We start from the raw sequence: 25,963 nt of genomic DNA, 5'->3' as shown, positions 1-25,963 counted from the left end.
TGCTGATGTGGAAAGAATCATTAAGAATTATGAAATTTAAGGTTTAAAATAATGAAAATAGTGTTATTGGTAATAATAAAATTAAAGATTAACATAACGAAAACGTATTATTGGTAATAATGAAATTTACGGTTTCAAATTTGCTATAATAAAACTAAGTTTCGACAGAGAATACATTTTTATTAATCAATTTGTAACATGTGTTCGTTTATTTTTTAATTATGTATTTGATTACTGAGTAGAATGCATATGGCAAACACATCGGCCAGTTTTAACCGAAACTTTAAAAGTAATAAGGAATTAAGGGTCAAGAAAGACATGTTGTTAAGTTGTCCGTAGTATTTAATGAAACATGTCTCCAAGAAAAAATGTTGCTGTTGATTCGATACGATCAACCCTTGCTTGGAAACATCTTTATAGAGTAGGACGACCTTTCTATAACAGTAATAGTTTCCGTGTAAATCTTTCATTTCAGACATGTAGTCAACGTTTAGTATTAGTATCGCTATAAGTTATTTTCCTAGACTCATCAACTTGCTATGTTTTTTTGTTGTTTATTTTGTTTGTTTTTTTACACACGACAAAACTCAACCTTACCTTCTTGCCTTTTAGATATCTTATTTTTACAGCTTATTGAAGAAAGGAATTCATACACACACACAAAATGACTTATATATATATATATATATATATATATATATATATATATATATATATATATATATATATATATATATATATATATATATATATATACTAGCATGGGTGCCCGGCGTTGCCCGGGTGTTTTGAGGTGTATGCTGAGCAAAAAAAAAAAGGTCAATTTTTTAATTTTGACCCCTATTATGACCTCTTAAAATTTATTGTTTTGGGCTGAAATCAACGTATTAAGTTAGATCCATGTCCAATGAACATATATCTAAAATTTCAAGTGTTTAGACCGAAAATTGTCGGAGAAGTTTGGCAGAGTTCTCAAAGGTCAAATCGTTGAACTTTGACCGCTCCATCGCAAAATTTCTGGCCGAAACCCAATCACATCGATTTTCCCAAATCTCATTACTTTGTATATCAAATTTCGAGTCTGTAGAATTAAAATTGACAGAGTTATTGCGTAGGGAAATGTACACACACACACAGACACAGACACTCTCACTTTTATATATATATATATATATATATATATATATATATATATATATATATATATATATATATATATTCTTCATATTTCGATGAATCTTTCTTATTCTGGAGGTTTATGAGAAAATGGGCGAAAGAGAATATAAAATAAGTGTCAGTTCTAATCCACACTCGCCATTTTGAAAATTTATGTTTCGCTTTAAGAACTCACTGGTCGTGAAAACACGAAGAATTCTCGTTCAAAGTACTTGGTTGCTTTGCATGGCTTAATAACGTGGAACCATTAACAAGAAGGAAAATTGTAATTCGTCTGTAGGATATAAAAGCCGTTAATGTTCGTGTGGAAACGACGATAATAAAACGAAAGGGAAGTGAGATGTACATATAACGAATCAGCTTATCTATCTGCGTATTATCCAATCATGGTTTAGTTCGTTCACACACACACACACAAACACACACACTCACACACAACATAATACAACACACACATGCACACAACACACAAAATACACACAAAACACAAAAGACAAAACACATTCACACACACACACAACACAATAAAAGATACACATGCGCACAACACACAAACAAAAAACAAAAGAAAAAACACATTCACACACACAACTCAATAAAACACACACATGCGCACAACACACAAAACTCACAAACAAAACACAAAACACATTCACACACACAATACAATACAACACACATGCACACAACACAAAAAAACACAAAACACACACACAACATATATATATATTATTTCATCTGTCTACATAAAATTTATTTACTTCAACAGTTCTTAATAGGTGAGTAAAGCTAGGTAGTTAGCTATAATAGTATATAGTATTTAAGCTATACGGAATTTCATAAGTCTGACGAATCCTTACGAGGATGAAACATGGAAAATTCTGTGTAACTTAATTGCCATATATTTTCATAACTGTATGTTATTTAATGTTCCCGCATAAAATATTATGTATATGTTTTCAGTATTTACTTCGACAGAGCTCGATACGTAAGTAGAGCTAGAAAACTCCGTACCATCGGAATATATCAAAACATTTAATATATATATATGTGTGTGTGTGTGTGTGTGTGTGTGTGTGTGTGTGTGTGTGTGTGTGTGTGTGTGTGTGTGTGTGTATATGTGTGTGTGTGTGTGTTTTAAATAAAATAGGCGGAAGTTTTTCAAGAGCTCTTTCGGCTATCATCTCATCAGGAGAAAATCGATAGCGTAAAAAATATTATGTCGAAAGTTTAAAGAGCTCTAATGGGGAACTATTGATTGTACTAAAAGTACGTGGACAACTAAAATTAAGTTTATTAACGTTTAAAAACGGTTAAAATATTGGCACAGCGGGGGGAAAAAAGCGGGAGAAAAGATTCAAAGTTCCCCAAAGAGAAATAATGCGTTTGCTGTTTCTTTTTGCCGGCACAAAGAAGGTTTACGCACCGCAATAGAGACATACTCCAAAATCTTTAAATGGTTTCTAGAGTCCGCTCTATGTAGCACCTCGAACCATTCTATTTTATATCTATCGGCACAGCACGGATTGTCAACCAAATGCTGGCCAATAGTAGAGTACATGGCTGCAGGAAATTGCCCGGTTTATTTAAAATTGCCGTGGATTGGGGAAAAGAGTAACAGACTTTCCAAACAGATTCGCAGAAGTATTTACGACAGCTTTTATTCTGTGTCCTTGCGTTTGGTATATACTACAAGACTACTACGAGACCTGTTTTTCCTTCTTTTCGCAAGGATAGTTTGCCTTACATCCAAAATAGCAATATTGTGTATCAATTCAAATGCCAGTGCGATGCTGGTTATGTTGGGCGAACATCCTTGCATCTTTTGACTCGTATAAACCAGCATGTTCCATCGAAGATCAGACAAGGGAGGATGGGGTCTGGTAGTTTCCCTCCTTCTGCAGCCTTGGACTCTGCTATTGACAGGAGCGAGTTTTTTCGCCGAAATATATCGGTAGACATTATTTTTAAATTGTTTATTTTTTGTGTTGGATGGCTTCAAAACGTATTTATATACGTGATTTATTTGATTGTCTATTTACCAACACTTTCAAACAGGAAGCCAACCAATTATTCCTTTAGCACACGCCATGTGCATTCCTAGACTATATTAAAAAACAAACGGTTTAACAACTTAACAGACGTGTCCCGCCTAAAAGTACCATTATGAGGCGTAAGAAGAATATATATATATATATATATATATATATATATATATATATATATATATATATATATATATATATATATATATATATATCTTGACAAGGGCGAGGACAATTTTCAACCTAACGAGTTTTTAATCCGCAGACTTGAAATTTAGCATATAGGGATTTCAGACATGCGGAAAACTTTTTACTCGGTCTCTGTCCGGAATAAAGAGATGCTAAGAGGTAGAATTTAAAATTATTACATGGTGGGGGTTATCGGATTTTTATTTTTCAACTGTTTCACGAATGTTCATGCGCGAATCGTTCACATGACCAATTCCTTACGTTAAGAGTAAGTAGGTTTAAATATGCATTTTAAAGATCGTGTCAAGCTGACCTAATAGTTATTGAACTTCACTCACTGTGTTGAAGTTTTGGTTTCGATTTCAGTTCGAGTATTTTTTTTTTTTTTTACTTACAAGAAGCGAAATGTTTGGAAAAAAAATGATATTCGAATGCACGTCTCAGTTTATGTGTTAATTAAAATATATTTATGAGTATTTTACGACCGGGCAACGGCGGGCGGGCTGCTAGTATAAATATTATTATGATAACTTGTTTAATCAAGTTAAAAGCAAACGTCTTTTCCTTTGCAAAAATAGATTCGAAAGAAGAAAGAAGTAGTTCCACACATACGAATACAATGCGAATTCGAATAGTTGTTTACGAGGTCAGACAGAAAAGACGTTCATTACGTGACATTTCAAAAGTTCAGTTGCGTGTGTTGCAATAATATTGGTTAGAAAAATGTGTAGCTGTCTAATGGCTTAATTGACACGACTTCAACAATTACTTAAATAAAAGAGAAATCATACTATCGCCACGGGGTCGAGGTAAAGGTATGTCTGGCAACATATGAAATAGATCAGGTTCGTTCTATTAAATAATGTATTTATTGACTTTGTTAGAAGACCCGTGACCTAAAAATGACGTCATATATTTTTTGACTTTTAAGACTTCAATAATTAAATATTACTATGGGCATAAATATATGTTTCCGTATATATATATATATATATATATATATATATATATATATATATATATATATATATATATATATATATACTAGCAAAAGTACCCGTCGTTGACTGGGTTCAAAAACAGCATACAGAAAATGGACTCTGATTTATGAAAGTATGATAGGTTATGAAAAGGAAGGGTTATAAAAAGATAGCTTCGAATTTGGGGGTATCAAAACCAAAGCAAAATATGATGAAAGTAAAAATTAAATAGATAAACCCCATAATTTATTATACCATACCTGTTCACACTGAAACACTTATCACAATATTCTGTGGATCTATATTAAAAAACCTTGTTAAACTTTCTGACATATTTCTATTCGATGGAGGTCAGGCGCGAACGAACACCCCATAATTTTATTATACCATATTTCTTCAAACTGAAACATAATTATCAAAGTATACTTACGCAGATAGATATTAAAAGTCTTTACTAAAGTTTTTGCCTATTTCCATTCTATGGAGGCCAGACGCGAACGCAGACCCCAGAATTTTATTATACCATTCATATTTAAGTTAAAACATACTTATCAAAGTATTCTTATGTACATCTATATCAAAAACACTTGTAAACGTTTTTGTTTAATTTTTAAATTTTTTATTTCCATACTTTGTGGACCATGCGCGAATGCAGACCCCACAATTTTAATGAACCACTGTTCTGCATGATCATACATACCCATTCCTGTCTCGATACACCTTATATCATTATATGCAATCATATTTTTAAAATAGTCAACCATATAGGAGTCTATTCGTGACCAGACAGACACACACACACATTCAGCTTTATATATATATATATATATATATATATATATATATATATATATATATATATATTGAAAAAAGATAAATGTTTAAATTTCAACACTATTTCTCGCGGTCGAATGAATTAGGTCCTTGCTAATGCAGCTAGAGATGGCTTCTGTTGCCGGGTTCAAAGATTTCCGAAAGGATAAAGCACTAATGTCTGTAGGTATTAAACAATTATTATAGTAAATAATTATGTCAGCACCTTTTAGAAACTCGATTCTTATCGTTGAGCACTTTCAGTTGATATAAAATGTCGGTCAATTTACCTCTTATGCGCAAATCCTCATATAATGATTAGATCATTCTGACAGATGGTAAAAAACATTTTTTAAAATAAATGTTTAGATTTCAACAAGATTTCTCGCGGTTAACGGTGGCCGAATGGATTAAGTCCTTGCTAATGAAGCCAGAGATGGCTTCTATTGCCGGGTTCGAATCTATCGACCGATGTTAATCGTAGCACCCTGCACTGATGATTAGTTTCTAAGATATGAAGCAATTATTAAGTAAGGGATCACTTTTCCATCTTAATTTAACGTAAAATGAACATCAACTTTATAGCCAAGGTGGCCATAAATAAATTTATTTATAATTTATTTATTTGTTTGGCAATCAGTGTTTAGATGTTTTGATGGCAGTATTGATGTCACAAACACAGATGGGCAAGGCACGTAGCCAGACAACATGACAACAGATGGTCCATTAGGACAACAGAAGGGATATCTCCTGAACATAAGAGGCCAAAAGGAAGACCTGATGCAACACATGGGTCCCACATGACAGCGGATAGCTCGGGACAGAGTTAGATGGCTAAAGTCCAGGGAGGGGTTCCTCATTGAGTGATAAAACCCTTATTGATTGATTGATTGATGTTTATTTGTAAAATTAACTTGTAAAGTTATACTCTTCTTCTAAGTGCGGGCAACACTCAAAATACAAGTGCGAATTACATAAGATTTCTACTCAGTCATGGCTGACGGAACGAAAGAATGCTACTCCTCTGGATTAATTAAAGGTTCCGTTTGAAATTCCTGTATTCAACAGAAAAATTCTCAAGTCCGACAAGATACATCTGAAGAATTTAGGAGATTACATCTATCGAAACGTTGTAAAAAAAAAAACTCACGATGAGAATAGCAGTCAAAAGGATTCAGATAGTACAAATAATCAATCCTTATCTAAAAAAAAATCAGAAATGTATTTCGACGTTTGCCAGGATGAATCAAATATAATTTGAACCTTTTTTGCGTTGGACTTCCTCGTTATTGGGACTATCTGGCCTAACGTTCACAGGGAGCATGAGTTGGAACATATACATTGAGAGCATTGCCAATGCTGCTGCGAAGAAAGTGGGATCTCTCTACCGTGCTAGAAAGCTACTTACACCTGAAAGTATCCTATATCTATATAAGGCCACCATTCGCACATGTATGGAGTAATGTTGTCACATTTGGGATAGTGCATCTGCTACTAGTCTCTCGCTCCTGGACAGGGTCCAAAAGAGAATCGCCAACCTGACAGGTCCCAAAACTGTCAAAAAAGCTTCAACCTCTGTCCCATCGACGTAATGTTGCATCCCTCTGTCTACAAGTGTTTTAATGGTGAATGCTCCGACGAACTACAAACTCCTGTACTCCTTAAACGTAAATACTCCCGAGAAAGCTGACAAGCAGCAAAATCCCACCCCTATACAGTAGAGATCCCCAAATGCAAGAAAGATTTCTACTCTAATAGTTTCTTTCACAGAACTGCCAGACTTTGGAAATCCGTCTCGCGTTTCTGCTTTCCCAACTGTAATGAAATGCAGAAGTTCAAGTGTTATGTGAACGGACATCTCGTTGCTCAACTCCCTACATAGTATCCCTGCAACTTATGTCCCCGATAGTAGCCCCCCCCCCACTTCAAAGTGGCACTGGAGCCGTGTTTGGGGTGAAAATGGAATAAAACAAATGAAGTATGCATGGTCCCCCGTGCGTGCGCAGTGAACGAGGCATAAAAAAATGACTTAGTTTAGCATTTGTCCCCGCCACTCCGTTTAGTCCTAAAAGTCACCAAGGGACTAAACTCCTGATGAAAATGAACAAACTGTACAGTTTTAGGCCTTAGCATATGTAAATTTGTAGTTCTACATCATGCAAAGAAAGAAATGATTAAGTCCATCATTCCCTTCCCCCATTTAGCTCCCAAAGTCCCCGAGACCTTAACATATGTAAATTTGAATTCAGCACCATGCAAAACTGCTAAATAGACATACACAGAAATTTTAGGACAAATATGGTAAAATAGTCCCAAAAATGGAGTGTTATTATTAGTCCTAAAAGAGCTCCTGTGGCACACCCAAGAGTTATCGCGAAGTATAGACAAACAAAATTATATAGAAATTAGTTAGTTACAACTTTTAAGAAAATTTTATAAAAATCCAAGGCATCAATTTTTGTTATATAAGCACAAAAGTTGAGCAATTTTAACCCGAAATTGGCAATTTTAGCCATTTTAACCCGAAAGGAACACCTGGGAGGTGAAAACGGAGTTTTCCCAGAAAATACTTTCTGTTACTTTTTTACTTGTATCATGTTTAATGTTTGTGCAAAATTTACAAAAAATTCCAAGGTGTAGTTATTGGGAAAAGTAGGAACGGAAGAACGGACAAGGATGAATTTTACAGGTCCACCCTTCTTTTGTCGGGGGGCCAAAAAATGTAAACCATCTTATAATTTGTTTGTTTTCGTACTAGTAAAATGTTATATGTTACGTTGTATACGTATTCGATGGATTAATGAAAAGTTCGCAATATATAGATTGAAATCTCCTGTAGAATATAACGATTCCAACTTGTTTTGTTTTTCTTTTCGCCTGATAAAGCCAGGGTTCGGTGTTTTCCGTATGTGTTTATTCTATTTATTTTTTTCTGTAAATGCTTTAATTCTGATTGGTTGCTTGTATTTTTCTAGGATGAACACGAGATGAAAATGAGAATCCGGGGATACATGTCGAAGACGTGGAACGACCGACGACTCATGTGGGATTCAAAAAAGTACGGAGAAATGGCGAAAATTTTGGTTCCGATTGACAAATTATGGAAACCAGATATTGTTCTCTACAACTTGTAAGTTTGACTTCGTTAATTTTCTAACAGAGGTAGCTAATGTATTTGGCTAACAGCGAATCTGGCTGATAACTAATAGAGATATATATTCTGGCTATATTTCTGGCTAACAGAGATGGCTAACACACATATATATATATATATATATATATATATTATTATTATTATTATTATTATTATTATTATCATTATTATTATTATTTACTATAATAATTATTATTCAAAATGGCTCAATGCAAACATATAAGGTATTTACAGGTTCTCTTCAATTTTCGGATTTTAATGATGTCAAAATGCATTTTATTTCTTTTGATGGATCGATTGTTGATATTTCTTCTGATGAGTTAAGGGCAAAATAGATTCACTGATTGATATAATGATTAAGTGATTGATTTTGTGCTACGGAACAGACACTGTCAAGAATTGTAAATGTCAACTGGTTTAAAGGAATAAAATTGTAAGTCAATATCATGAAATTTGGAATGTAGACTTTTGTCATTTATTCATTATATTGCTCTGTAATTACATTGAGCTTCTTAAATAAGGATAGGCATATATTATAAGGAAATAAAGTATATTTGCACAGAAATATATATATATATATATATATATATATATATAGTAGCGTTCAAAACTAAAGGACACAATTTTAAAACCTAATATTTGCTAGAAATAACAAGTGTGAAAAGCTGAAATTTTGACAACTGGTGGACGTTATCATCCATAATAACATACTAAAATTTGAATCATTTGCAAAGGATAGTAAAAGAATTAGTCGAGGAAAAACGTGTCATGGATTTTGATGAATTGAATAAGGATTCTGAACATAAGGTTTATTATATACTAGCCTGGTGCTCGGCGTTATACTAGCCTGGTGCCCGGCGTTGCCCGGGAGTTCTGAGGTGTGTGTTGAGAAAAAAAGTGGTTGTAGGCAGGCAGGCTTGACCTCGTACCGCGGAGGAAAAGAACGTGAGAAAAAAAACGTGACGTCTTTGCCGTTGCATCCATCGCCAAACCGGAAGTGGCGAAGGTTTAAATTAAGGCTAGTCAATCGAAAAGCGGGGATGACATTCGAAAAATATAGGCGAAAAGGCGACCCCTCGCTGTAGAAAAGTGTCCAGTTGAGGTTGAAGGAATAAATGTTTTTAGCCAATTTTTCGATATTTGTCGTCCGAAGGGTCGATCTTCAAAACGATACCAATCTCATGAAAATCTGTCGCTTTGGTCGATTTTTAGGCATACATACATACTACCATACATACAAACATATATATATTTAAACAAACAGATGAGATGTATATTATAGATTGATTTAGGTAAAAATGCCTAACCTTATATGAACAGATAGTTTATATGTGTGTTTGTATTTAACTAGACTCCTACGAGTATAATTAACACTCTTTAACTCATAGAAACATTAGTGCTTTTACTAATGTTCTCCCTTTACCAAATTGCTCATGAGCAAAATATTTTGGTTCCAAATAGTCTGTTGAAAAACGCTTTTGGTCAGAAAGAAGCTTTGTTCATGGAACCATTACTCTTTCCGGTTTGCCGCTATTTTATCGGTTTTCGTTCTTCGAAGGAGGGATCTCGAGAAAATTATGCTGCGAGAGGGCGGTTGTTATGTGCGGATGCGCATTTTTAGTGAAAAGGAATTAAAAATCAGAATGAACACGATCCGTCGTTTAGGATTATTTTTTCTGGCGTGATGCCGTTCAGCAGATCGAGTATTAACTTGCAAATGTGGTCTCGGATGATTGGGCCTTGTCTCGGGTGTGGAATTCACTTCAAAGTGAATATATATATATATATATATATATATATATATATATATATATATATGTGTGTGTGTGTGTGTGTGTGTGTGTGTGTGTGTGTGTGTGTGTGTGTGTGTGTTATTACCGTTTTATTTGTTTTAGTTACGCATGTATCTGCTACCGGATCGTATTCACGATCCAGCAACTTCGTCAGACTTGAACAGAAGTGATTATTATGTTTTGGAAAGACAATATTAGAAGAAGACGATGAAAGAAAAAAAGGAAAGAGGCGGGATCTCAATTTTGATCTGACAGCATTTATGTTTTAAGATTTACTAATTAAATAAAACATCGAACACGGGTGAAGTTGAGTTTAAAAACTTTAGCCAGATAGACACGGATTTCGAGTGTATGGAGAAGAGAGAGAGAGAGAGAGACAGAGACAGAGACAGAGACAGAGAGACAGACATAGAGAGAGATAGATGAAGAGGGGTAGGTGGAGAGAGAAGACAGAAGGGGTGTTTAAGTCTGACGAAGTTGCTGGATCGTGAATACGATCCGGTGGCAGAAACATGTGTAACTAAAACAGATAAAACGGTAATAATGTATATATATATATATATATATATATATATATATATATATTTGCTCTGCAATACTATTGAGCACCTTCTTCGGGTTTTGACTAATTACCAGTTTTGCTATATATATATATATATGCTATATATATATATATATATATATATATATATATAGCGAGAAAGTCCCTTATATATATATATATATATATATATATATATATATATATATATATATATATATAAGGGACTTTCTCGCTAAATATATATATATATATATATATATATATATATATATATAGCGAGAAAGTCCCTTATATATATATATATATATATATATATATATATATATATATATATATATATATATATATATAAGGGACTTTCTCGCTAAATATATATATATATAGTAATGTGATTGATAATTTAAAATTCAAATTACAATTAAAAATTAAAAATCTGTTTCATAAGAAGGAACAAAAACAAAATCAATAGTTTGTACAGTCGTTTCCGAAACGATCGTACAAGCTATTGACTTTGTTGTGGTTCCTTCTTATGAAACAGATGTTTAATTTTTAATTCTAATTTGAATTTTAAATTATCAATCACATTACTAAATATTAAAGTAGCTCTAGGATATTTGCCTATCGGGTTTATTAAACAAATCGAGCTTAGGTATTCGGACGATGTCAAAACACTGAAGGGTAGTTATATATATATAGGTTAATAATTTTCTTTAAGCGTTAATCAATTATTACGTACCAATCATAATGGATAATTATTTTTATTTATAAAAGGTAAAAATCCCAGAAATAATACATCTAAAGCATTCCGAGCATATACAGTCTAATAGAATTATATGTATACCAGCAGTGTAACCCGGCTTGGCTCGGGCCTTATGTACTGTTCATAACTTTATGTGCATATAAAAGATAAAAGAATTTTATTTTATATATATATATATATATATATATATATATATATATATATATATATATATATATATAAGGTTGACTCATGTCAAGGTAAAATACATCTAAAATTTCAAGTGTTTAGACGCAAAATTAACAGAGTTATTTGATAGAGTTTGAAAAGCTCAACTCTTTCAACTTTGACATCTTGGCAGCCAAATGTTCGCCTAAAAACTTATTAAAAACTTGCTGAATGTTTGAATACCCTTTATGCAAAATTTTAAATGTTTAGACCCAAAATTGGCTGAACATTTTGCTAGAGACCACAAAGATCAAATTTTTTGGACTTGGACCCCTTGGCAGTTCGGCCCAGAACCGATTAAAAAGCGTGCCCTATGTCTGAATACACTTTATGTAAAATTTATAATGCTTAGACCAAAATTGACTGAGTAATTTGGTAGAGACCGCAGAGATCAAATGTTTTTAAACTTTGACCCCATAACATTTATTTTTAGGGCTCAAATCAAATAAAAATATTTGATGCATGTCCAAGTAACCTACATTTAAAATTTCAAGTATTTAGACCCCAGAATTGGCGGAGGGGTTTGGTAGAGTTTTCAAACTTGAAACTTTGACCCCTTGACAGCCAAATTTCTGGCAACCCGATTATAAAGATTTTCCCAAATCGTAATACCCCTTATGTCAAATATCGAGTCTGTAGACTGAAAATTGACAGAGTAGTTTGGCAGAGAAATGTACACACAATGACACACACATACACACAATGACACGCACAGACAGATAATTTCACTTTTATAAATATATTTAAATGTGTGTAAATATAATTGCATATGTATTGCGCGTGCGTGTATATATATATATATATATTGTGTACAGAAAGTTGTTAGTTGAGACAGATCATTGGTACCGTCGGTTTCAAGCCCGATAATAAGGCCCGTTTAAGGTATCCTTATCAAGCTCTCTTTGGCCAATATTCGCTGAAGAGAGCTTGATAAGGATACCTTAAACGGGCCTTATTATCGGGCTTGAAACCGACGGTATCAATGATCTGTCTCAACTAACAACTTTCTGTACACAAAATATAAATACGCTCTTACAATTTGGATTTTCCTTTTAATTGAGCACTCTGCTGGAATTCTTTTTCCAAAAAAACTAATCATATATATATATATATATACATATATATATATATACATACATATATATATATATATATATATATATATATATATATATATATATATATATATATATATATATATATCGGCAGCATCGGTTTCCAATTCCAAAAAAAAGGGGTAGTAATATCTGGTTGCCTATGTCGGATTTCATTCAGTCCCTGACTATATTTGTTTCCCTGGCGACCAGATATTATTCCCCTTTGTTTTAGATTTAAAACCGACGGTACCGATGCTATTCTTATTTTCTTTAAAACATACATAGGTATATATTACGCTCTTATTTTGATATTTTTTATAAACGAATACTGTGTTGAGCTTCTCTTTCAAAAACTTACATAACTCTCTCTCTCTCCCTCTCTCTCTCTCATTCTCTCTCTCTCTCTCTCTCTCTCTCTATATATATATATATATATATATATATATATATATATATATATATATAGAGAGAGAGAGAGAGAGAGAGAGAGAGAGAGAGGAGAAAGAAAGATATTGAGATGGAATTCCTAGCCACACAAATATTTTCCGGTGTAAATAAACAAAAATCATATACATCAAGCATTTCTCTCATAAACAGATATATTCTTTTACCTACACACACCAATAACACACTAATTTACAACACTCTAACAAACTAGCTATTCCAAGCGTACAAACCACATCACAAACTATAAAACAAACATTAATAACAACAAAACATCTCAAGGCCAAAACAATTTCCAATACAGGCATATACACTGTTCCTTGCCAAAATTGCCATCATAGATATGTTGGTGAAACCCAACGTAGATTAGAGAAAAGGTTCAATGAACATAAAAGAGATATAAGAAATAGCAATTCTCTGAATGCATTATTCTCTCATTCATTGAGTTCAACCAAGCAAAAAAGAAAAAAATATTTTAACGGCAAAAACTTTGTAGAGCTGTTCTCTTACGTACTTAAATGTTGCTCTTTTCACCCATCATTTCTTAATCTTTTTGATAGTATTTTACCTGATGAAATTAATTCTCTTTTTGTTTATTGTTACAAAATATTTTCAACAAAATATGAAAATATTTTGTAATAAAAGCACGTGTCAACCCCGCCCGACAACAATCGGCAATCCTAACGTTGTGTACCATAATCATCTTCTCCTGCGTCTTATTTTTTTTATTTTTATTTTTTTTTTACATGGAGATCACCAAATATCAAGGCCCAATGGCCACTCGGGGATAAGGGTTATTGTGTGGACAGTAATCAAAGGGATAGTGTAGCAATAGTATTGGAGAATTGGTAAGGTGTCATTACTTGGGGGAGGGGCGGTTCATAAGGAATTTGTTTGTGTTGGGCTTGAAGACATCCAGGTTGAAATCGGGAGGGAAACAGGCAAGCGGAACAGCGTTCCACAGGCGTGCATTTCTAAGAAAGAAGCCCTGTTCGTGGAATCTACGTTTTGATTTAGGCACGGATAAGGAGTGTCAGTGTCATAGTCTCTCACACATTGGCGACTGCTGAGGGGGGGACAATTATTCACTATCACATTGTACACACGTTTACACACGGGATCCACACGAGACCCACACGTTGTATACAATCTACGTCGACAAATGAGACCAAGACAATAACTTGAACTCATTTTGTTTTCGTGTAACAACGGCATTTATTTCCTCACCCCCCCCCCCCCGACACGCGTGACTTCTCGTTAAGGTTGTGCGAAGCTCACATGATTCTCCTCTTTATAGTCTTTCTTTTTCTCGACAGGTGACATCATTTCGCGGCCATTTGCATACTCGCGTCCGCGCTCTTTTACATCCAACTATTAAAAACAATAAAATAAAACAAGAGACGCAAAAGAAAACACAGACTCCAACGCTTAATGCAAATATTAGTTGAACTCTGTGTGTGTGACACCATTAATCCTTCTACATGCTAACCCTAACCCTAACCCTTCTACATGCTAAGACTCACAGTTTATTATCGAGGCCATGGTTCTCATTTGGTTGATCAATTCATTTCTCCATTTGTCTCAAGCCTCACACTGCGTTCGACATTGTCAAACTTTCAACTGTCATTAATTGTGTCGAACAGGCAACTGTCCTTCACTGGACTTTCGTAAAACGTCGCAAACACTAGACTCCGCAACCCGCTCTCAACCTGCTTTAAACGCATTGTCAATCCTAGAACTAACTCCAAAATATATTGACCGATTCCTAGTTCAGTCATTTGCTTTAAAATAACTGCCATTCGGAGAGATAAAATTTCTTGATCAAATTAGGCATCGGTAAAATTAAATATTTCGTTTCAATATTTCGTTTTATGTTACATCATAGTGTCTTTAATTTCAGTAAAAAATAGATTAATAGTAAATAAAATAAGAGTACGTAAGTCACGTAGAGTAGAAAAACACCTATACATACACAGAGACACCAATTAGCAATCTCATTAACTCTTCTCCTTGAGTAGCCTTTGGGCCTTGGTAATTGATGCGTTAATAGGATTACAAAAATATTTCCCTATTAGAGAAGGCGGAACCAAGTATGCCACGTGTATATTACACGTCAAATAACGCCATGTCGCATCCATTCAACAGAAGCTAAATGAATTTATATATACATGAACGCACATTCGAGGAAGGCAACAAATCGTTTTGAGTAAATTTGTTGAACCAACTTCCACGAACAGGGTTTGTTTCTAAGAACTTCTCTTCTGTAAAACCCTAATACAATAGGACTGACTATAATATATTCGTCTACAAGTTCAATGCCAAAAAATATTTGTGGATTTTACCTCTTAAATAATCAAATTCTACTCTTTCACGCATGGTCTCTAATCTTTACATAGTATGGTTGCGTAAAACAAACACTCTCATTAATCCTTATCATTGAGTATCCTTTGGGCCTTGATAAGTGATTATAAGTATTGCAAAAATAGCTTCATCTTAAAAAAAAAAGCAGGGCGAAATTCGTGACGGTTACATCTATTTAGCTAAATGAATTAACATATACTAGCGTGACCTGTGGAAATTCCATAGCGGACTTTTTCATATGTAATATATTGATGTTGCCATTCTATGAATGTTCGGCGTAAATTGAGACGCCCTGATATTATTGTAGCTCTTTTGTTAAAACTGCAAAATATTTATTTAAGCTAGCAGGGACACCCGGCGTAATCTGTTCGTACAGTACGCATTAATATGATATTCTTATTCATGCCGATTCGTACAAATTATTATGGAACCAATTTTTTTTATCGATTCTTATATATTATAAAGTTGTAATTTAAAAAAATATATATGTATATATTCATATAACTTGGGTGCATCAGTTTGAATCGAAACCGAAACCAAAACTTATGAATAATTCTTGGTAAAATTATTTAATACAAGAAAGTGAAGGTCATAACAATCAAACGACAGTCGGAAGAAAAAAGATGTAAGCGTGACACACAAAATAACACACGCTATCGTATTAATATATAGATACACGTACATTCAAGAACGACAACATGGCGTTTTGCGTAAATTCGCTGCGCCAACAACGAACACCATTCAGAATGAAGAACGGACGAATATTTTTGTAGTCGTTTTATTTATTTTCATTTACAATCAACAAAAAATGACTTCACCGCCTTTAAATGAATGATCACAGTTTGCGTCGGCTTTGTTCCGTTTCTGTTTTTTTTTTTATTGGCGCCATCGACATGCTGCCATTTTTTGTTTTCTCTCGCTTCTTTATTTCGTCGTGGCAGTTGATAAACAGACAATTGCTTTTATTCTCTTTGCTGTCATCTGTCGTTTTTAATTCTTCCTCATTTTTTTTTTTTTACTTCCCTATTTTTGTTATTTCGTATCTAGTGTTATTTAAACGTTTTGCTCTCTTTTCAATTTTTTTCACATACTTCTTCTTCGATATCTTCTTTTTGGTGTTTTTGTTCATGTTTTTCTTCTCCGTCATCCTTTTGTTTATATTCTTCTATTCCGCTATCTTAGTCTTTTTTAATATTGTGTTCATAATTTTCTTCGTTTTCTTTTTTTTTCTTTTTGTCCATATTTTCCTTCGTCATTTTTTTTATTCATAATCTATTATCCGCCATGTTTTTTCCTATTTTTTTTTGTTCATAATATTCTATCCGCCATCTTTTTTTTTCTTTTTGTTCATAATATATTCTTCTCTGACACTTTTTCTTTTGTTTTTTTTGTTGTTTTTTTGTTCATAAACTTTTTCTCTGCCATCTTTTTATTAATTTTGTTCATAATTTTCTCCGCTATATATATTTTTTTTGGTTTATAATCTTCTCCGCCATCTTGTCAAAAATGTTCATTTCGTTTCTTCTTCTCATTCCGATGTTCTTTGCGTCATGTTTTCTTCAACTCTTTTTACCACAATCAAGGCGTGTTAAAACTTGGATGCGAGAGCCAACTAATTGTAATCATGTCTGCAGGTAACTATGTGGGGAATTTAGCAGGAAAATGTCTTTTCGCGTTGCATTTAAACTTCTACATGTTAGTACAGCCAGGAAAGCAAGACACGAGAAAATAATTTCAAAGTCTAGCAGTCCGAGGGAAGAAACTATTAGAGTAGAAGGCTCTTCAGCATCTAGAGACATCAACAGTGAAGTGGTGAGATCTTGCTGCTTATCGAGAATATGTATGCCGACTGCTATTAGTTCATCAGCGCACATTGCATTAAAGTACTTATTAAAAAAGGCACAAGAATGCCACATTGCAGCCATAGGAGAGAGGGTTGAACCTTGACCGATAGTATGTGTGGGGTGCATTGACCCAAGGAGGTTTGAACCGGCTTCTTTCAAAAGAGGAAGTTATATGGGAATATTAGGTTCAGAAGCGGTTTCCAGTCGCGTGTATATCTCGGTTAAAGGTGATGACACCATTAGGATTTTGCAGTACTTGCGGAGAGATGTCGACATCCTCCTACATACAGCGCCTGGTATTCCCAAATGGTCATTCATCTTGTACTGACCAGAGTCAACGTTGCTTAACTTCGGTGTTCTAATGAAAACTGGTAGGTCAACGTGATTATACCGATAGTGACGGACGTAGTAGATTGGACACTTATTTTTATAATTCTGTCTAAAAGGAAGCGACATGTTGTAGATGCACCAGCCCAGATGTGGCAACAATACTCCATGCATGGCGAATTTTAATTTTGTAAACTCGAGAATGCTTTCTTTCTCTCTTTTCCTTACAAATTTATTTTTACAGGAGTCTGCGCATGCCTATAAGTTGATCTGTCTGTCGTAGATATGTCACGCTTCCGTTTGAAAAAGCGTTTTAATCATCAAATGCACAGATTAAATCGGCGTATTATTGTAGCGTTGATCCTGGCTTGGATAGCATATTAATGCCCGTAGTTGCGTTTTTTGGAAAGGTATCAACACTCACGCTGGCGATTATGGATATACGAGGTGCTTTCAACAAGTTTCCAGACGTTTTTGTACGGGTATTTAAAATTGTCGTAGACTCTTGAAAATTCAATATGTTATTGCTATATTTTTTGTGAGATGACTGCTCAATTTTTTTTTAATTTTAAGTTCAAATGAACAGCTACAGCAGGAACTGGAATACACCTTACAAAAGCCTGATTGTCACAGATGATGAATTTCAAAAATGTAATTGGGACGTGATGACACTTTAGTAGAACGATATGCAATAAAATTCTGTTTTAAACTTGGGAAAAAATGCCTTAGTATGGAAACTGCTCCTGGACCATCTTGCATGAATCGATTTTATGAGTAGCATAAGAGATTCAGGGAAGATATGGAGTCTGTGAGAGATGAGGAATGGTGTGAAAGGAGTATGGAAGTCAGAACACCAGAGTTGATTGACGAAATACAGAATTTCATGGATAAGGACCGTCATGTCTTTATAGAGACAAAGTTTGATGTCAGTGTGGGAACTGTACGCGCAATTATTCGTGGGGAACTGAAGATGCGGAAGATTTGCGCGAATGCACCAGTTCAACACTGTATCCTTGTCACAGAGTAATTGAGCAAGACGCGTACCAAAACAGTTGCTTATCCTCGCTATAGTCTAGACCTTGCTCCTTGTGAATTTTGGTTATTTCCTAAGTCCAAGGAAAGCATTAAAGGCTCTCGTTATGAGAGAATTGAGGAGATGAAAGATACTGTGACGAGGGTCATTGACACACTCAGACAAGAGGACATCTATGGGACCTTGTAGAAGTTGTTGGAACGGTACAAGTGCATTGCAGCCGGGGGAGATTACTTCGCAGGGGACTAGAGTTTCATCACTGTACTATCAATAAAAGTGGCCATACGGCAAAAGTCTGGAAACTTATCGATGGCACCTCACATATGTGGCGAATTAGGAAAACAGAAAAACGCAATATTATGAATAATCTAATCTAGGTCATCATTTAACACGTGTTAAATTTACCAATCAATTTACCAGTTGTTAATCAAAAGCTAAAAAGAAAATAGTTCGACTATAGCAGAGAGCAACCCGAAAACTCCCGAGGTGTAAGAAAGTGCGCTTTTTTCTTTTTTTATCACATAGGAATCACCACTTATCAAGGCCCGGAGGTTACTTGAGGATAAGGGTTATTGAGTGTATAGTAGCCAATGGAATAATATTGTAGTAATCGTTAGTAGTAGAAATTTGGTCAATTGGATTACTTAATCAAGAATTTGTTTACGTTGGAGTTGAAGAGGACCATATTGTAGTCAGTTGGAAAGCAGGCAAACAGAAGCGAGTTCCATAGGCGTGCAATTCTAAGAAAGAAGCTTTGTTCATAGAATCTACGTTTAGGTTTATGCACAGATAAAGAGTGGGGGAAATTATTTACAGTGATGTGTTTTTATGAAAGTTTCGCGAAGAGGGGCCATAGATTGGAGCTCAGACGAGCGCTTGCTATAAAAATAACGATAAAGTAGAGAGAGACTCGCAATGTCTCTTCTGTGGGAAAGAGGTAGCGGGGAAAAGAAAAGGGCAGTCTATTTTGAACTCTTTAAAGGCAGAATAAGACTTTCTATCAGTTCCTGCACATATGTGGTAACAGTACTCCATCCTTGGACGTACCTGACTTTTATATAGATAGAGAATTGCATCAGCAGTGAGATATTTAATGGAGCGATAGAGGGATCTCATCATGTTTCCAGCGACATTGTCAACAGATTTTGCTCCCCAAGACGAGAACCATTTATTTTAATTGATGCCAGATGGGGATCAGATCGTTGATGATGTAAAGATAGAAGCCTGGTTTTAAATGCATTAAAAGTAACCAGACACCTCTTTCCCCATAGTACCACGTGCTCAAGATCAGAGGAGAGAGAATCAGAGAGAACTTGGTGATTTACGGCCTTTGATGTGTTGCCATAGATGGTAGTGTCATCAGCATAAATGTCTACAAATGATCTTAGAATGTTATATGGGCGATCATTGATGTAGATCAGGAAGAAAGTTTGCCCAGGGTGGACCATTGAGGGTCTCCAGGATTAATACTGTGGGCTTATTATTACTACTCATCAATCACTACTCTTATCGGAGAGAAATGATTTAATAATTGAAAAGACATACCATAGCTGGAGATCTTGTGAAGTAGGCATTTATTCCATACCCTACCTTTGATATGTCAAGAGCAATTGCCCTAGAAAGGAAGCCTCCGTCGAGAGATTCGCTAATCCTATGAGATATAACCTATGAGATACATCTGCTGCAGATCTAGAAGAACAGAAACCATATTGCATGTCACTAAAAAAGGTTATTTTTGCTAAGGTGGTTAATTACGTCTCTATTTAACACAGATTCCAGCAACTTACACATGACGCATAGGATACGTATTGATCTGGATTGAAAGGAAGATGGCCGATCACCTGAATTCTTAAATACAGGGCATACTGATGAAGTTTTCTAGGGTGTTGGGAAGGAATTTTCCTTAAGACAACGCTTAAATAGCTTTGTAAGTATGGGAGCTAGTTCCGGTGTATGTTTTTCAACGCTATTATTGGAATGCCGTCAGGGCCAGTTGCTTTACTGGAATCAAGGTTTTTGATTAGCTTGGAAACATCACGTACAGATATTTGTATGTCGCATAGCGTGTTTTCTGATACAGGAGGAAATACTGGGGTTGTCGGCCTTGGTCGCATAGGGTAGAATAAGCTGCAAATTTTTTGGCAAAGAATTTGGCTTTGTCTGATGCTGACGAGATTACCTCAGGTCCATTGATGATGGTTGGAATAGAGCACACGCTTATGTTCAGGATACTGTTTGCTATTTGTTAAAACTGGTGGGAACCAAGCCGCTGCTTAGCTACTTTGGACTTAACGGACTGAGCATACAACTCTCTCGTGTTTTTTGTTACTCTTTTATAGTGGTTGCTGACAGCCCTGAAAGCGGCTTTAGTCTCAGTACATTTGGAAGTAATGGAAATAGTGAAGCAATGGAAATAGTGATTTTTGTGCGCAATGGCAACAACACATTCTGGGGAGAACCACGGTTGGCTGTTGAGTGTTTGCTGGAATATTTTTAAGAGTATGAAGCGGTCTATACCTACAATTAACCATTCCATTAGGTCTGATACTATAGAGAACACGTTCTTTTAAAACATGGAACGTAGATTTAGATCTGATATAAATATACGGAAGCTATCCCAATCAGCCATAGAGTATCGATATACTGTACGATGGAGAAGTACGTTTGGGGATTTATTACATATCGTTTTTATCTTAACTAATACAACCGAGTGGTCGGAAAATCCTAGTGGGGACAGAGCGGTAGCTTAGGGCAAGTTGTGAGAAAAAGGTCTAGAAGACTTGCATACTGACCGTCAGTGTCGGCCACCCGGGTGGGTTCGTGAACAATCTGAGTGAGGTCTTAAGTAATGGGTAAATCGTGGCAGAACTTCCCCTCATCATCTGCCTTGTTTGAGGGAGTTAGCCATTCCATATTGTGAACATTGAAGTCTCCACAGATGTGAATGTTATCCGAAGGATAAGCAGACAGGATGTGATCAATTTTCTCAGATATGCTCTTAAAGATAGTAACTCTGTTGTTCTGGGGACGATAGAGGGCAAATATAAACGCAGTGGTGTGAGCAATTGCAACCAGGAAGCACATATAGGGTAAATTAAGGTATTCCCTGGAGATGCCCCTACCACATGGAAAGCCATATTTAATATAGGTACATATCCCATGCCCATGTCGATCTAAAGGGTCAGATTGTTAGAGTATCCTTTAATTACGAACTCATTTAGGGAAATAGTCGGTCCAACGCTATTACATTTTCAGGATTACTTCACTAGCCCTTCATTTTTCCTTTACAGTCGTGAGTTTTTAACAAGGGGGTATCAATTACCATTTCTAAAGTATTTGGTATGTCTCGACCAAGGATTGAACCCCGGTTTCCCGATCTAAATAAATAAAGCATATTTCTACATATTTACAAATTTACAGTGGAATGAAAGATATTTTGAGAGGGCAAATTGTTCTTGCGTTTGTAGAATGTTCGCAGATGGAAGGAAACACAATTGCTAGAAGTATCTAAATGTATGTTTGCGTTATGCCATTGTGAATATCCCTATGCGAGTTTATGAAAACGCTGTGGGTATGCGGCCTTTGTCAGTGGGTGTGAATATGTATGAATTGCTGTGTCCGTGCGCTGCGTAGTTATTTACTTCCTGGGCGTAATGTCATGTTCATTGGATCTCTTTGTTTCTGGCTTTTTAAGAAAATATTTGTTTTTGTGTGTGTATGTGTGTATGTGTGTCTGTTCGTGTGTGTTTGTGTATGTGTGTCTACGCTTTTTTCGAGTTGTCAATTTGCTACTAATAGGGATTTCACATAGGTTTTCAAAGCGAATCGTTTCAAACGAACGGAAATCATTTTCATTGGTTGAAAATTGTGGAGTTCACACAGTTATATGAAATAATCGTTTTAACACGGACCCGTTGATCTGACTGCATCTGATTTCAATTTGATTGTTTTTTACATGGAGGTCACGACTTATCGAGGCCTGGAAGCCACTCGATGATAAGGGTTATTGCGTGTACAGTAACCAATGTGATAGTATCGTAGTAATCGTTAATATTGGAGATTTGATAAAGTGTCTTACTTAAGGGGGCGATTAATAAGGAATTTGTTTATGTTGGACTTGGAGACATCAGATTTAGATGTTAATTTAGAGTATCCTTTAATTATGAACTCATCTAGGGAAGTGGTCGGCCATATGTACGCTTCGCTTAGGAAGAATATGTCCGGTTTCGTCTCCTGTAATTGGGTTTCAACCTCTGAAAGGTTGGAATGTAGACAACTGATGTTGGAGAAGGATACATGGTAGTAGGGGTCTACGTTGGAGGATGAGGTTCTAGGTTTATTCGTGTGTTTTTTTCTGGAGATATTTCGTTGAGATTTTGGCATTTGTGGAACAGGTCGACAGACTTGATTAGAGCAGGACAGAGAGGAAAAGTAAGAGAGAAAAGGACAGGAATTTTTTTGTAGCACATGATAAGGTAAAGCCGTAACAATTACCCACTAGTATGGCATCGAGAGGCCCTACCTGCATGGTCCAGAATCCATTCACCAAATGGCAATACAGCAGCCCTAGTACTTTGCAAATAAAAAGAATAAATAAAAAGTAAAAAAATAAGTTTAACGAACGGCGAAAGAAAGAGAACGCTTTTATGTACGTTTATATCGCATCATTATCTCCTAACATCTTAAAGAAAACCTTTTTTTTTAATATCTGCTCTTTCATTTTTTTTTATTTCAAATATTCTGCGTTGCCTGAATCCTTTCCTTCTCTTCCTCATCTTCTTTAAGAAATGATGCTTTTAAGACACGCAAGAGGAAAATAGAATTAATTTTAGATTGAGAATCTACCCTTATGTTCCTATTTCCTTGCCTCCCCACAAGGGAAGAGCTAGACACAAGGTCAGTTTTAATTTGGGGGATCTACCTTTATGTTTTGCCTTCATTAATTTATTATTTTTCGCACTTTTTTTCTTTTTTATATATTAAAGAAAATAGTCAACAATAAGTGTTAGATGGATATGTTTCGACTCAGAAAACAGCAACACTTCCCTCTTTGGTAGAACGGTCAACAACATAAAGGAAACATAATGTCCACTTTAAATAAAATCTCGTCTACTATATAAAAGAGTGAGACTATATATATATATATATATATATATATATATATATATATATATATATATATATATATACATAACTACTTAATTTACTCACATAAAATTAATATACGGAAGTATAAATTTATGCGTAAGTATTTACTTCAAAAGTGCTCAATACGTAGGTAGAGCTAGTTAGTAAGTTATAAAATATATATGGCGATTAAGCTACACTGAATATTCCGCGTTTCATCCACTCAAGGATTCTTCAGGCATAATCGCCATATATATTTTATAACTTACTATATATATATATATATATATATATATATATATATATATATATATATATATATAATTATTTTTTACTATAATAATTAAATACCTACAGACACTAATGTTTCATCATTTAGGGAATCTTCTGTGCAGAGTGTCACGATTAACACCAGTCGACAGATTCGAACACGGCAACACGAGCCATCTCTGGCTCGATTAGCAAAGATCGTATCCAATCAGCTACCATTAACCGCGTGAAATAACGTTGAATTTGAAGATTTTAATTTTAAATGTTCTTTACGTCAGTCACAGTGATCTAATCGTTATACGATGATCTATGCATAAAGGCTAAATTGACCGGCTTAATTCAACTGAAAGTGCTTAACAATAAGAAACGAATTTCTTAAAGGGGCTATCATAATTATTTTTACTATAATAATTAAATACCTACAGACACTAATGTTTCATCCTTTCGGGAATCTTCAATGAAGGGGGTCACGATAACACCAGTCGACAGATTCGAAGTCGGCAACACAAGCCATCTCTGGCTCGATTAGCAAAGACCGCATCCATTCGGTTACCATTAACCGCGTGAATTATCCATTTTATTTGTTATTATTACATTTATTCATTAAACATTTGAATATTTTATACAAATATTTCTTATATATATATATAGCATAATAAAGCAACTATTTTGATTTCCTTAAACTTATATTTATTCCCCACTCTCTCTATATCTATCTATCTATCTAGCTAACTAGCTAGCTAGCTAGGCTGTAGATAAATAAATAGCTAGCTAGCTATTTATTTATCTGCAGACTTTGAGACTTTACACGACCGGTCGCCACAATCGATTGAAAATTTCTTGGGGCGACTACAAGTCGTAAATCACTCGCCCGCCAGTCGATAAAATTTCTTTAAATAAAGAAACGGGGAAAAACTCATTTATTTTACGACCCTCAAATATTCGTTGACTTAGAATGACCTATGTCTCATCATTTGTGAATTCATTCATCTCTAGCTATGAGACCGTTGGAATATCGTATTGAAAAAGAGTGGTCACGCTAAAGGTCAACAAGAGGTCAAATTTACACATTCGGCGTGTAGTCAAAATGTCGCCTTCATTTAGCTCTCTGATTTTGAAATTAATTTGGAAAAAAAATTCTTCGACGCTACAACTACATACACTTCATGCTTACAAAAGTAAAGATGAACATTTGAAAGAGGGGAAAAAGGCATCGTTCCGTCAAGCATCCGAAGAAATGATTCTTATTTCTATGGAAAAATAATATGAATGATGCTATATAAAGAAACTATTGTTGTATTTTAACGTTTTGTTGAATATTTACTGAAATGTTTATAGTAATAAAATAGTTGATTTACAAGAGTTAAACAAATATTTTCTTGTTAGATTATACACACGGCAATTTCTTGAATTGTTGTAAAATTATTTACTATTATTGACTGAAACAAAGACATGAAGTCGGACGAGTAAAAATATTTTGGAGCGAGTAAATTTTCCCTCAAACTCAACCGGCGGTCGAGTGATTTTTTTTCAAATCTCAAAGGCTGTCTACATATATATATATATATATATATATATATATATATATATATATATATATATATATATATATATATATATAATACATTTTACTTGCATAAGGGTTATCTATGTACGTCCGTTCTTGCTAACTAGCAGTCATCAGGATGGCTTGACAACGCCGGGCGGCCTGCTAGTATATATATATATATATATATATATATATATATATATATATATATATATATATATATGTGTGTGTGTGTGTGTGTGTGTGTGTG

At 34.7% G+C, this 25,963-nt stretch overlaps 1 protein-coding gene across 2 annotated transcripts in view; it reads left to right on the top strand.

The window, feature by feature from the left end:
* Window positions 1–25,963, top strand: part of LOC145248214 (neuronal acetylcholine receptor subunit alpha-10-like) — a 451,727-nt gene that overhangs the window by 362,536 nt on the left and 63,228 nt on the right. For both annotated transcript variants that reach the window (XM_080110079.1, XM_080110080.1), the window contains exon 3: window positions 8,179–8,333. In XM_080110079.1, coding sequence (XP_079966205.1) covers window positions 8,179–8,333 — 155 coding nt within the window. The remainder of the gene's footprint in view (window positions 1–8,178; window positions 8,334–25,963) is intronic.

The sequence above is a fragment of the Euprymna scolopes genome, chromosome 26 (genome assembly GCF_053919585.1).
Source record: "Euprymna scolopes isolate OS-2025 chromosome 26, ASM5391958v1, whole genome shotgun sequence".
In the NCBI taxonomy this organism is placed as follows: domain Eukaryota; kingdom Metazoa; phylum Mollusca; class Cephalopoda; order Sepiida; family Sepiolidae; genus Euprymna; species Euprymna scolopes.
This window is presented reverse-complemented; position numbering and strand designations above follow the sequence as displayed.